This window comes from Lutjanus erythropterus, chromosome 10 (assembly GCF_056507025.1).
Source record: "Lutjanus erythropterus isolate fLutEry1 chromosome 10, fLutEry1.hap2, whole genome shotgun sequence".
NCBI lineage: Eukaryota > Metazoa > Chordata > Actinopteri > Lutjaniformes > Lutjanidae > Lutjanus > Lutjanus erythropterus.
Genome location: NC_139326.1, coordinates 28657252 through 28672370, shown reverse-complemented (window position 1 = coordinate 28672370; position 15119 = coordinate 28657252). Strand labels below are relative to the sequence as shown.

Below are 15119 nucleotides of genomic sequence, written 5' to 3'. Positions count from 1 at the left end.
ACACACAGAGAGAGAGAGAGACACACACACACACGCTTTAAATTATTTAATTTTTTGTTTTGTTTTAAAGAAATGTGTATAAAGGCATGTTTACACACACATTTTAAAGTTTTATGTCAAATTCAAGTTTGTTGAAGTTTGACATGTGAATTCACCTTGACAGTCTAGACTTTGAGGAAACGGAGAGCTGTAGAGTCCAAAATAGAGGGAGATGTGGTGACTTATTAGCTTTTTCACACCATCCAAAATCTGAAAATCAACAATTCAAATGATCAGTTGGAGCAGTCGTGTTTTTTATCTGTGACCAGCAGTACTATTTACTCTGTGTGTGTGTGTGTGTGTGTGTGTGTGTGTGTGTGTGTGTGTGTGTGTGTGTGTGTGTGTGTGTGTGTTAGGGTCACACAGAACTCAGATCATATCATGGTTTTGAGTCATGGATCTGATAATTTATCAGATCAATAAAAAGAGTTAGCTGCTTCTCTCTTTCTGTAGTTACTATTATAGTTATAGTAAATACTATGCATTATGTACACTATAAAGTACAATAATTTTACATTGTGTAGCCTCACTCAATCTCCTGCCCAGAGCACTATCTGATTGGTTACACGTCATTAGTAATAGCCAATCAACACAGTGTGACAGACAGGCCACAGGCTGCTACTGTGAGTGAAAGCTGCAGCAGATGTTACAGATGTTACAATAAACATCACAATCTCATCATCTATTTCTGTTACAAACATGTCCAGTTTCTCAGTAAAACTACTGAAATCGCGTGAAATCATAATCTCGTGGAAGGGCTCATTGCGCTCAGCAGTGTTTTCTATTCATTGGTGAAGGTTAGTCTATACTTCAGCCACACATAACTCATGAATCGTTTGTCATATATCCTTGTGGAAGGCGTCACTGGTCTTTTACGAGAGTTCTTTTTTCCACTGGTGTGACTGAATCCCACTGCTAATACTTCAGCTACTGTGTGTGTGTGGATGTAAATGCATGCACATATGCATGCACATAGCAGCTATTACGAATTTGTGCTTGTTTTTTTTCCTGTGTCAGTCAGCATGCATTGCAATAACAGGATAAAACAGATAAAAGCTTAGAAAAATGAGAGAGCATTTCAATAAGGAATTATAATAAGGGGGATCATTAATATATTTTTATAGCAGCTGGCACATTTTTTAGAATATCCGTGTGGCAACATGTGCTGGTGGTTAACAGATGAGAGAAGGTGACATGAGTAGTTGGTAAAGAAGCTTCAGCTCTTGTCCCACAAACCACAAAATGAACTGTGACAGAAGCAGATAAGAGTGGTTGTTAGAATTCACACAAACAAATTAAAAGATTGAGACAGCAGTAAGCAAGCGTCTCCCATTTTTGCCAAAGGTGTCTAATTGTTTTCTGTGTGTGAGTGTGATATTTGGCTTATATAATAGCATTTTCCTGACAGAAAAGGCTGTCTGATTTTTTTTTTAGGTGGGCCTTTTTAGGTGTCTAAAGCACATTTTGCTGCTGTCCATAGCAGTGCATTGATTAGCTTCCTACACCTGTTCCTGCTGCTTCTCTAAATTGAGGGCGTGCCGACCACCATCCTCTGTAGGTAATCCATTGACTGTAAATACCCCGTTTCAAATAACACAAACTATTTCTTTAAGCTGTGAATGTGAATTAACCCTGTTAAGATGTGAGCACCAGAAAAATGACCTCTGACCTCATGTTTTTTATCCTTCTGCTGAAAGGAAGAAAAATATCTTTAATTTTAAATTTGTAGAAAATCCCAAATCTACAGTGTGATATTGAGGATTAACAGTGTGTCTATGTGCACATGTAGATTTACTGTATGTGATATTCTGTCTCTCTTTGCCTCTTTTTCTCTTTTTCTAAGAGAACCACACACTGTTTACGCTGCCGTCTTCAACACCCGCTTCTTTGTCTCTCATTGGAATATTCATGCCAATTAAAAGCCTGAACCTAAAAATAGACAACTATGATTATGTTGGCAGGGAGCAGAGATCCTGTATGAAAATTAGTTGTGTATTATTAATGAAATGAGTACAGAACATACAGTTTATTCTTACGTTAAGTTATTCTGTGGGGTCGGGCTTGTAGTTATAGCTCAGAGGCTGTTGAGGTGAACTCGTGGCATTTCAGTGGAAACTAATTGAAAATTCTACTCAGGCTCTCATCAAAATGGAAAATGACTGTTTCTAAATTAAGTGCAGGGGATTATGTGTGTGATTTTTTTTTTTAAATTAACTATATTCAAACACTGGTAATTCCCCAAAAGAAAATTCATAAAAAACACGATTATCAGACGCCCTGAAATAACAGAACAGGATAAATGGTCATGTGCTGGGTTTATTCTGCAGATTCTGTGTGTGCGTGTGCCAGAAATATTTAGATTTTAACACATATAACAGGCAAATAAGGAGCATTTAAAGGCATAGCTTGGATTATTTGAAGTCGGGTTGTATGTCGTGCTTATCTTTTGTCAGTGTATTACGTACGGTAAATGGTGCTTGACACACCCCCAGTTTAGAGAAGCAGCATCAAGCTGCACAGAGCAGATGAAGCAGGCAGGAAGTCAGGAACAGAAACAGCACAGTCACTCCTGTCAGTTTTCAAAATTAAAGACCCTGTACAGCTCACGATCATAAAAACAGGCAAAAAGGAAACAATTTAACTACGTAGCCTACTTATCCATAGTAGAAGCCCAGAAGTCAAGGAAAAATGACCAAATCAGTAACCATGTCAACATAATCAGGTGGGCCAAGTACTCTGCTGCTGCTGGGACATGGAGCCGTGTGAGGGAAGGATCGAAACCGTGGCACAGATGAGATGTGCCCAGTTGAATTAACGGGTTAAACAGAAATGTATTTTTTAGGTGGGCAAAATACATTTGCCATCTACTCTAGTTAATACACTGACTATGGATAAGTACCTCATACAACCACATTAAAAAAAAACAGAACTCTCTCGAGTTATCAATCAGCTTTTATCTACTGTAGATAGGTTTATGCCATCTAAATGAAACCTCAGCCTTATTTTCAAATTTTTAGTCATGGATGAGAGCAGCCATATGTCATGTCCTGCGTCATGGGTGAAAATGAGCACTGTAAAAGTGGCTAGTCTGTATGTCTGTCTGTATCCAACATCTCATCAAAGTTAAGTCAGTGATATTCTTGGATAAATGACGTGTGCTAGTTGAGTCTGTAAATTGAAGTGAATCAGAAAAACTTCTTAACGATGGTCTAACTTAAGTTTTTACTGTGAAAAACTATGGACCTATCATAAAGTACCTGCTTTTAGCATAGAGTTTGGTCCATTGTAATGGCGACAAACAGAACTGACTCCTATTTCTTTAATTATTTCTGATTAGCAAAGACACTGGATAATTGCTCACCTGTCTGGCTACAGGATTTGTGCTCCTAATAGCTAAACAGTGACACATGTTTCCTATTTTATGTGTTGAAACTGGCAAAGACCTTGGAATTTGTATTATTTTATTATTAGAGGTTGTTTTCACCCAAAAAGGGGTGTGGGTGTGATGTAGGAGCAAAGCACTTGGAGGAGTTGCTCTCATCAATTGTGGCTTTCTTTGAATGTAAAGAAGCATTTGTAACATAAAAGACATCTTAACAAAAAAATTAAACAAGAACACAGAAACACCGTCAGAATAAACTTTCCGGATTCAGCTAAGTTGTTTTTTCCCTTCCCCCCTTGAGTTCCTCCTCTGCTTTCCTTCTTTTTAGATCCTTAAATCTGCATAAAGGCTGACTGAGTACACCTCACTGCCAGTTCCCACAGTGGCGACCGGGCCATGTGACCTACACACAGGTGTGTGTTGTCACCAGGTAAAGATATCTGCCTGCTTGCAATGGAAGAAAATACACCACCGTTCGCCTCTCCTGGGGCTAGAGTTACGGCTCGGCCGTTGTGTCTTAGCTAACAGCAAACTGAACCCTCACTGCTCCTCTGTCCGTCTTGCATTAAGGCTGCTCCTGCCCTTCCTCCATAGATCCTGGTCAGCCAGGTCTCTGGTTTCTTTTCCTCTTCCTCTTTGAGCCTTCGCTGCTCTAGGACCATGCAAAAAAAAAAAAAAAATCAGTGGAGAAGGAAGTGCTTTACTTTAAGAGTAATTTTGGTATTTTTTAACCTGGACCGTATTTTCCCATGTTTTTGTGCCTAAGTGATTGATGGGGACAACAGTGTTTGAAACTAGTCCAGTATTGAGTGAAACCACTGCAACCATCAGCCACAAAATAGGCTGCAGTGCTTGTTTTTGCCACTGACAGGCTCACATTGTGTGTGTCTGACAACATCATGGAAAAGATCCTTTGTAAAAGTGAGATTGTTTTTCTTCAACTAGAAACACCAGACTTCATTTACAGTAACAGATATCTCCATAAGTCAGACTGAATACAGCATTTTCTGCCATTTTTTTTGTGAAACATTCCTTTAACCATGATCAATTAACAGAATAGTTTGATTCTTTTTTACCACTTGCCTGGTCAGGCAAGTGAGTTGCCAGATTTACTAGCCTGATGGCAAGTGAGTTATCCTCATTGTTGAGCCCAGTAATGTACACAAAAATGTACATTTGTTAAGTATGACAAATATATGTTGATAATGAAAACAAAAAAGTACATTTTAAGAAATTTGCACTTTCTTGCAATACTTGAATGCTGAAGTTCCCCCCTATGAGATGACTGTACCATCAATGGCCCCAAGTCAATTTTACATTATTATTTATTTTCTTTTTTAATGGGTTGACAGAAAGAATACTGTCAACACCCAGAGTTTCAGTTTTGAAACAATCATTTAATCAGATGAAAAATATTCTACGCTCACAATAGGTTGGCACAAAAATAATTACAAACTACAAACAAACCAATAATAAATAAGTTAAAACACATCTGCAAAAAGGGAGATCCATGCCCTTTAAAAAAAAGTATGCCTCATAATCCCACACCTTTTGAAATGCATCCAAATGTTCCCTTTAAGCATAATATTTATCTTCTAACATCACATGTGCTCTGGCGACACTTAAAAACTGTTGGGCCAACTGCAAAAAATTATTTCAGCTGGTAACCCGCAAATGAGTCAAGCTTTTTCAGATCAAGTTAACAATATTATGAACACAACTGTGTTAAGTCAGAGGTTTTTAATAATCTGTTTGCAGTGTGCATTAGTGCAACCTTGATTTCAGGTCAATGTAAAAATTTCCAGTTTTCCAATTCAATTATTTGATTTGCCCAAAAGTGAAGTACTGCACTCTAACAACTTAATAGTTTTGTTTCAGTAAAAGTATTTGTTATAGCAACCTTAGCATGTTATTAAAGTTTGCTGTAATATAATTAATGTAATTGTTCAGCTTACAGAAATTCATATGGTCCATTTTTATAGCTAACACCACACATTATTTGATCACAAACTATGATTCTGTCTTGCAATAGACTTAAAGTTCTTCACGAGTCACCGAGAGAAAATTGCAGCTCAACTGCAGGGAAAAAATCTGGAAAAGACACAGATGTCATGATGTCAGACACACAAGAGAAAACTATTTTGTGCGCTTTTACTGAAGTAAGAACGGCGGGTTGAGGATACAGGATGCAATTTCATGTTATTATTCACAAAGTAAACCGCCATCACTTTCAGAAAGCTGAATGAAAATCATTCAAAACATTCCATTACTTCAACTACTACTTTTTACAGTGTCGACAAACAATCAAACCACTGTCCACTTTCTAAAGGACAATGAAGTCTCAAATCGTTGTTTTTTCAAATAAAAGCAAAAATAAAAAGCAAATTTGTGCAGCCTTCATGTGAGTGTGTGATGAAGTTAGTTTAGAAAACGGAGGAAGAAAACAAAGACAAAGGACCCAACTGTGGGAAGAACGAGAGGAGGAGAGGAGATACAGAGAGGTGTCCATGTCTCTCATTCTGCAAATAAACAAAAAGTAAACACCGGTGGAGGAAACACTGTGACACCTGATGCTGCTGATCGCTCCTCCACCTGCCCACTCAGGTTTCCCAGAAGACCATTCTGCCGGCCACGGGACAAAGGCAGCGCAAAAAGCCAACACCTCTCTCCTCCCGGGGCGCTCACAGACAATAGAGAGAAAAAAAAGCGATACAACACCTTTGTTTGCTGAGATTAAAACATGTTGCATTCTCTGCCTCCCTTCTTCTCTCCCCGGAGGAAACTTTACCAGCCGAGAGATGCAACTGTCAGTGAACTCTCTCCAGAAAAATCGGCCGCATTATTTCTGTGTTTCTCATTGTTTGGGTGTCATTGTGGCGCGTCTGGTGACGTTGTGATTAGCGGAGCAGCCTTGGCACGGTGTGAATGAGCTTTGCTGTGTGATACGGGTATAAAGTTGGTGGTGTGACCAGACTTGTGCCCCAGCCTGATTGTTAATGACTGAAACTGAGTCGCTGTTGATATAAAAGAATAGGCAGCCTTACCCTGAATGTGACTCTGATGATAACAGCTCAGGAATTTACACGTGAACAAACACGAGTGCCATCACGTGCACTAATAGTTCAAAGTAAAGTATTCACTAAGTAATTGCCTGATCTATGTACTGTGATAACACGAGGTGTAAGCTAAACTTTATGTTAAAGGGATAGTTTTGATTTTATGAGGTGTTGTCGTATGAGGTACTTATCTATGGTCAGTGGCTATGTTTACATGCACACTGATTTTCCACCATCAGTAGGAATATGACTCTTCTGAATATGATACTGGTCATGTAAACAGTATATTGCTGTTTGATTTTCTGAATTAGGCCACATTCTGAATGGAGGATATTCCAGTGAAGACGTGAGATATGCCAGTATCATTCAGGTTTTAAGAGCATTCTTTGGACATATAGTCAGGGCTAAAAATTAAATTGTTCCTCAGTGTCCTACAACTGTCCTGAATTCTGCTTTCAGCTGTGCCACACTTTACAACCATTGTTGTATTTCTTGACTGAATGACGTTGTGGCCATTTATATTCACTGTATGATCTATTAAGTTGTAATATTTTTTCAGGAGAGAAAGTAACTGTTTAGTTTATAATGATGTAGTCCAGTTTATTCAAATAGTGCCTGTTTGGAAATTTGCTCTGAGATTTTTGAGTAGTTCAGTAGTTTTTCTACTGTCCCCGAATTGTCCCAGACGCCATGTTTGAGTCCCAAGTTCTCTGGGACAACAGGGCATCCTTCATTTTGAGCGCTGCATGTATTCTGCTCATTCAGAATATACATCTCAGTTTTGGCTGCAGTTTGCACCACATGTCATTTTGCCTGTTTACAGTCAGCTCCATACATTGTAAACAAACCAACTAGTCAATAGTTGGTGAGGCTGGCGTAGAGATGCATGCAGGAGAAAAGCCTGCATTTCTGGTTTACACCTATTTTTAAACATAATGAAAGCCTGGGATGTCAACAGGTTTTTGGATATGTGCAAATATCACAGCTCTGATCTTCTCAAGAAGGTGTTTTAATGAATGAAGGAGGACAGCTTTGTTTGTACGATTGAACAAGCCCACGATTATCTGTTCATAATCTGTCCATAATCAGAGTATGCATGGCTGCATGTAAATGAGAATATTAGAGGAATATAATTTTCATTAGCCATGCAAAATGCTTAGTAGGAATATTGTTTTGTTTTGTTTTTTCAGAATACAGTTACAGTACAGAGTTACATCTTCTGATGCCATCTGTGTTTTAAATGGTTTGTTCAGATTCACCAAAGTCATTATTACTATCAAACTATTCGATTGAAGCAGCAATAAACCAGCTAGTCCCACGTACTGTGAGATAAAATTGCTGATTTTGCCAAAGGAGTCTGGATGGTTTGGAGAGAGCGATATTTGGCTCATATGACCGTTTCCTGTCAGAAAAAGCTGTCTCACTGCAAGGTAAAGTGGTGATAATATTCTAAATATAGCATACACTTTAACTGATACTGATTTTTTTTTGTCAGGTAAAATACATTTTGCTGCTGACCCTGTCCAAACCAGTACTACTTCTGCTTCTCCAAACTGGAGGTGTGCCTGCAGGTGATACAGTGACTGTAAGTACCTCATTCAGACCCACTTAAAATAATCTGAACTATCCCTTTAACAGCACATAACTGGAAAATTTAGACAGCTTTTCTCACACTTGGCAACAAGTCTTATGCAACTCCCATGACTGTTATTGCTCTACAAAGTCAGTGGTCGACATATAAGGCAACATCAAATCCACCAATCCATCACTACAATGGTGGCAGGGAGGGTGGCCCCTGAGACACGCACTCTCTCCATGGGGGGTTTCTGCCAATCTGGCAACCGCAGTGGGAGGTCTCACTCTCATCAGCGCTGTAGGAACCAGACCACTCGTCTACCTTTCCCCACTCTGTCTGCACACAGGCTTTAAAATGGAGTTAGCAAATGATGTGTCTGGAGTTAACACATTTCTTCTTTTACTATTTTTACTGGAACTACTTTCCTCAGAAGAAACAGTCCCATTGGGAACTGTTCACAAAGGAGTAGCTGTGTGGGTGATCCAGAGTAGTAAGAGGATTGTCTATGCAGAGATAGGTTGTTGTTGAGTTTTTCTACAAAGATTCAATTATTGTCCATTTGTTTTGGGGTGGCAGCAGAGGTTTCAGATGTAGGGATCTCAAAACCACAGGGAGAACAACTGGAATATAAACCTTTTTGCTCATTTCAGATTTATTGCTGAGATTTAAATTTTGTAAAATGTGGGTGGCCAGTATGAGATCCCATTGTGAACTGTCGTGGTTGTACAGAATTAAACACAGAGGCAACTGAAGTCAGCATTTCATTTATAAGTTGATGTGCAATGAAAGCTAGCAAACATCTGAACAGACAATAACAAGGACACGGATAAGAAGGAAATTTTGAATTATGTGGAGCAATGGCTGCTACTTATGTACAAAGGTGTGTCTGTGGATGCTGAATTGTAGGCAGAAGTGGTGGAATCATGACATGAATGCATGAAACAGGTTTCATCCAACATTTAAGAATGTCAAGAGCTACTTTTAACTTAATCTCTGAAAGACTTTTTGCTGCACCCATCTCCCTGAGAAAGCATTTAGGAGGTGGCTTGTATTAGCTGGCAACAAGGCGGGCTTCTGCATGTACGAGAAATTCTTAAAGTGCTCAGAAAACTGGAAATTTCAACATCTAAAATTCCACAACAACTGGGCAACCTGCATCTGCTGAGAGAGATCAGGTGAGCTTACAGTTGAAAGCTCGGCTACACAGCTACTAAATGGACCTCCTGGTGAGATTGTTTTTTAAACATTCAACACAATTGTTTCCCTTTTTCTTTAGATCACTCCTACACGCTCAGGAAAACCTTTTCACCTTTATATTTTTTTGAAAGGTTCCACTTACAACCCTTTCAGAGAGTTGTACCTAGAACCACCCGTGAAAGGTTTCACCCAGAACCCCCTCTGAGAGGTTCTAAAGGAGAGCCCTTCTATGGTGCAATGGTTCTGGGAATTCAATCCAGAACCTTTCCACCTTCAAAGGGTGCTAACAAGAATCCACTCAGTGGGTTCTCCCATAAACCCTTTTATATTCCAATGGTTGTATTTAGAACCCACCAATGGGTGTCTACTGCAAACCCTTTTCTAATTCAAAGGTTTTATCTAGAAACCATGCTGGGTTTTTTCCAAAACTCTTTTCTGTTCTTCCCCCTATGAGAAGTTCTAAATGAGAACCCCGCTGTGGTACAATGGTTCCAACCAGAGTTCTCTCTGGGGGTTCTATCAGAAACTATTCATCTTCTAAGGGTGTTAACACTGAGGGGGCTCTGCTGAGAACCACCGAGAACCCTTTTATATTATGATGCAAGGAACCTTTGAAAAAATTGTTCTTCAAAGACTTTTGAACTCTTTTTTTCTTTCTCTTTGAAAGAATGAATGGATGAAAAGCGTTCTTAATGGAACATGTAGTCCTACTAGGAACCCTTGACAAACCCTTACTTCAAAAAAGGGTACTTCAGAAGCAAACGGTTCTGGGTGGAACCTCAGGCTTTCAGGAAAAACCCTTTTGGAACAGTTATTTATAAGAGTGCACTACAGATTCAGTCAACGTCACACAGCCACAGAAAGTTATCTTTAGTCTCAAGGATGCATGTATGGAAGAACTTAGGAACGTTGTCCATATTTTTCAGATTTTAGGTGGCTTCCAGATGAATTAACCTCAATTACTCAAGTGAAGGAAGCTGGTGAACTTGATGCTTGTACAATCTAACGTAACTCTGAACAACTAGCTGAGTGTGATTTACAGGATCTCAGAAAACTGCTCTGTAAATAATGAAAAACCCTGGCGTCTCACACACAGCACTCATAAGTTTACATGGGCCTGTGGTTTCATGTGACTTTTCAAAAGAGACCAAGCCAAACAGGCCGATCGCTCGCTGTTTTCTGAGAACAGCGAGAGGATAAAACATAAGCCTCTCTCCTCAAACCCTCCCTCTGTCTCCCGCTACACAAACAGTACGCCCAGATAATGAGCCTGGGTGAGAAAGTGTAAAGTGGAGGTGTATTGAGGGGCTGTGTAAGCTGGCCTAATCCTCCTTCACAGCATTTGTTGTGTCATTAGAGCTGTATGGGTTGTGGATCCTGTGACACAGGCCCCATTCACTCTCGTAGCCCTCAGCCACTACGCTGCAGAGAGACACTGTTGTGTTTGGAGCGGCTTTAAGCCACGGTGGATTTTCAAAGGTGGGAGCATCCTCAAAGACCACACAGGAGCTCTCTGTCCTGGGGGTATAAAATGTGGTGAAATCTGGTGACAGGAGGTAAAAACCAGAGCTCACAACAAAAACACCAAACTCCAAGATTCACTCAGCAGCTTTATTTTTTTGTGCAAATCTTATGACAGAGGAGCTGGCTACATGGATGAACCAGTGATGATGTGGTATGGTGTCCCTTTATTTAATATGACTAAAAGCAGGTGACCAGCTCTTTTATTTTAGCTAAAATCACTTTATGTAAACCAATTCATCCTCATCTCATGTGCATGTGCCAATTATCAATGCTAAAGTGATAGTTGTTTTTTTTAAGAGAGCTTATATGAGGTCATTATCCATAGTCATGTATTACCGACAGCAGATGGCGGTCAACTGAGATATTTGGATGTAATTTTTTAGTGGGAGTTCAATGTGATGATAGGCTATTATTTGCACATTGTAGGGGATGAAAAATGACACTGTTGCACATCATGGTGAAATATGGTCTATATGTAAATGTAAACATCTTAAAATAGTCAGTGCAAAAAAAGTTTGCTTTTGAACCAATTCTGAACCATAGTCATATTATTGTCTACTCTATATTTAGAATATTTTCACTGCTTTACCTTGCCATCAGACAACTTTTTTTTTCTGAGAGGAAACTGGTGTTAAATAAAAAGGTCAAGGCCCTTCCCTTCTCATGGACCGCCATGTAAATTAACAGCAAGAGAAAAAATTTTTCACATTTGAATTGTGCCATGAATTACAAATGTTTGCCAATTTTGCAAGTCAAAAAGTTGCATTTTGTTGTAAAACTGCTTAAGTATAAGACTGTGAAGATAGTACAAAGAAATATTACATAACACCTGAAGCCACCAGACTCCTTTGGTAAATTATTTTACCTCACAAAACACGGGAGCTGCTCGTCTGCTGCTGCCTTGATTGGTTAGTTTGTTTATGTTGTCACGTGACTTTGGTGAATCTGAACTAACCTTTTAAAATATCAAAGTCACACAATGACACAAACTAACTGACTGAGGCAGCGGCAGAACAGCAAGTCTTGTGTTTGTGAGGTAGAATTACTGTTTTTGTCAAAGTAGTCTGGTTACATTTGGCTTATATAACAGCAGTTTTAAGTCTGATGTCAAATTAAAGCGGTGAAAACACTTTAAATATAGCTTATGCTTCAACTAATATTGATTTTTTTTAGATGGCTAAAAGATTTTGCTTCTTGTTCAGCTTCCTACATGTGTACTCCTGTCAGTGACCACTATCTACTGTGGGTAATATAATGTCTATGGATAACTACCTCATACAACTCCACTTCAAAAAAACCTGAACTATCCCTTTAAGACTTTAAGAATTTCTATTAATACATTCTCCTACAGAGCCTGGTGAAAAAAACATTCTATGCTGCTGTTTCATTCATATTTTAAGCCTGGTGAAAATTATTTTATATAGTATACAGTACCATGGAGAGTTACAGCATATTTTATAGTACTTATATTGTTGACATTTTTTTAAACATTAAAAGTGAAACAATGTTAGCAGCCAATGCCAGTGGTATTGGTCTTTCAAGTTTTATAAAGAACAGAGTTGTTTTCAGAGTTTATTGATAAGTCTGATTCTTTGATTGAAAAACAGAGACGAGATGGCACCATGCAGTGTGTAAGGCTGAGGTTTACTACAGGAAGTAAGCTGTCAGATCCAAAGGGAAATGGATTATTCTCTGGAAATCTGTGCTTAATTTAACAGAATAAATGCTCCTAGTGACTTTTTTATTCCCTTTCTAAGATGAAACTTGTGCAGTAACTACAAACCTACTTAGGTAACATAGTGTGTGTGGTGCAACTATTCACTGTGAATGAGTGTGTACTCTACTCGGTGCAGCAACTGTACATTCACCTCCTGTGTATCGTACCATACAGAGCTGATACGAGGTAGTAGAGATTCATTCGTTTAGAACTGTAAACCATACAACTCAGGAGAATGACTAACATATTCATATACAGTACAATATGATAGAACAAGCATCACAAAGTAGCGATATTGCTTTTGGCTACAGCTCTTATTGCTGGCTTATTAACACATTAAAATGGCTCAGATGATTAAAACAGCTTAGATTATACTTCCCAAAGTACTTCGTAACTTCCAGAACTGTGGAAGACAATTTATCACAATGTGATGAATAAAAAGTAGGTAATTATGACAAACAAATACATAGCATTGCAAAATAATGACTTGCCATCTCAAAATAATGGCTTAATATCTCAAATAAAAAGTTAGTATCTTAAAATAATGAGAAACTTTATCAAAATAATTACTTAGTATCTAAAAATAATGACTTAATATCCCAAAATAATGACTTACAATCTCCAAATAATGACTTAAAATCTCAAAATAGCAAGAAACTTTCTCAAAATAATGACTTAGGTTCTCAAAATAATCAGTACCTCAAAAACATTTGTAATTATTTGCGATATTAACTCATTATTTTGAGAAAGTTTCTGCTATATATGATGACTCGTATTATCTTTTTTTCATCACATTGCTAGAAATGGGCTCCCATACAAAACAGTGTGACTGTACATTACTGCCTGACAGAACAATTCATCACACTGACAGGATGCAAAAATACTATCCTGTCCAGAGAACTCAATACAACATTACTCATCCTCACCTCCACAGTGTCTGCAAACGTTAATCACACTACCGTAAATATTAAGACTTTTCCAGACATTTTGAATGCAAAATAAATAAATAAAATGTAAGGCCAAATTGCCAATGAAATGACAATAATACACTCTGTAATAGAGTACTTAAAGGGATAGTTTGGATTATTTGACGTGAGGTTGTATTAGGTAGTTATTTATAGTCAGTGTATTACCTACAGTAGATGTCAGCAGCAGTGCAGGAAGCTAAGCCATATACTGCTGTGGACAGGGTCAGCAGCAAAACATAGTGTATATGATGTTTAGAATATTTTCACCGCTTTACTTTGCCGTCAGGCAGCCCTTTTACACCTAGCTTATGTCACTCACCACAAAGCAACCACACTGTTTTGGCAAAGTTACTGGTCTACTGCTGCCTCAATCAGTTAGTTTGTTTGTCTTATTGTGTGACTTCTGTGTTTTTAAAAAGTGTCATCTTGAACTCACAAAAGTCACACAATAACACAAGCAAACTAACCAATCAATGCAGCAGTAGACCAGTAGCTCCTGTGTTCTGCAAGATAAAATGACTGTTTTTGCCACAGGAGTCTGGTTGCTTTGGAGAGTGCAATATTTGGCTTATATAATGGCGGTTTCCAGTCAGAAAAAGCTGTCTGACAGCAAGGTTAAGTGAAAATATTCTTAATATAGTAATGTAGCATACACTTGGACTGATGCTAAAATGCATTTTACTGCTGACCCTGTCCACAGCAGTATATTGCTCAGCCTCCTATACCAGTACTCCTGCTGCTTCTCAAAACTGGGGGTATGACCGCCATCTACTGTAGATAATACACTGATGGTATAGATGAGTACCACAGACAACCCCGCTTCAAAAAATTCCAAACTACCCCTTTAACCACATGGCTGATTTCTCCTTAAAAATGGCAACAAGAAATTTAACTTATTCAAAATCTTCTATACTGACATTTGCTGAAGTCATGAGTGTTATATTTAATACGATTCAAAGACTTTTGAGGTGTCTGTATACTAGTAATCAAACTCAAGTTATTTCACATTTTCAGCACCTGCAGACGCCCCACATCAGGACCTTCCACCCTGATCCTGATCTCACTTGGGCTGTTCTTTGAGCTGGTGTTCCCTGAGAGCACCAGTGAAGGTCGCCGTCCACACATGCAGGGCCGTCCCGGCGGAGAGCGTGAGGAAGAAGAGGAAGGCCACTTGGAAACCAAACCAATCGACCACGCCTCCGGCCAGAGCGCTGAACGTCAGCTTCCCCAGCACCTCCAGTGTTGCCAGGAAACTGTAGTGGGTCGCCTGAAGGAGAGAAGAGGTAGGAAGAGGGGAAAAAGAAGGGAGGAATGGTGAGAGAAGAGGTAAGAGGAAGTAAAGGAGAGAGAAGTGAGCAGAGAAAATGGACAAGCGGGAAGGAGAGAAAATAAAGGCACATTGTAAGTAAAAGGATGGAAGAGGGAGGGTAACGTGGGTAAAAAAGGTGACACTTCAATGTAGTCTGTAGCACAACTCCTCAGTTGATTTTTCTGAACCTGTTACAAAACAAGCAGCATCATCAGACAAGAGAAAATGTGTGATTTTCAGGAAAGAGCCACAAAGTGCAAAAGGAAATGATAGAAGGCAAAAATAAAAAAGAAAGACTGGAAGCCTGAAAGAGAAAGCGTGAGATCATGGCCTGAGACGATGGATGGAGGC

At 38.9% G+C, this 15119-nt stretch overlaps 1 protein-coding gene across 1 annotated transcript in view; it reads right to left on the bottom strand.

Annotated features, from left to right (window-relative positions):
* Positions 1-12598: 12598 nt before the first annotated feature.
* The window catches only part of slc33a2 (solute carrier family 33 member 2), a 36584-nt gene continuing 34063 nt past the window's right edge, over positions 12599-15119 (bottom strand). Inside the window, exon 6 of the mRNA XM_084728932.1 lies at positions 12599-14726. Within this exon, the coding sequence (XP_084585058.1) occupies positions 14520-14726 (207 nt within the window). The 3' untranslated portion in view covers positions 12599-14519. The remainder of the gene's footprint in view (positions 14727-15119) is intronic.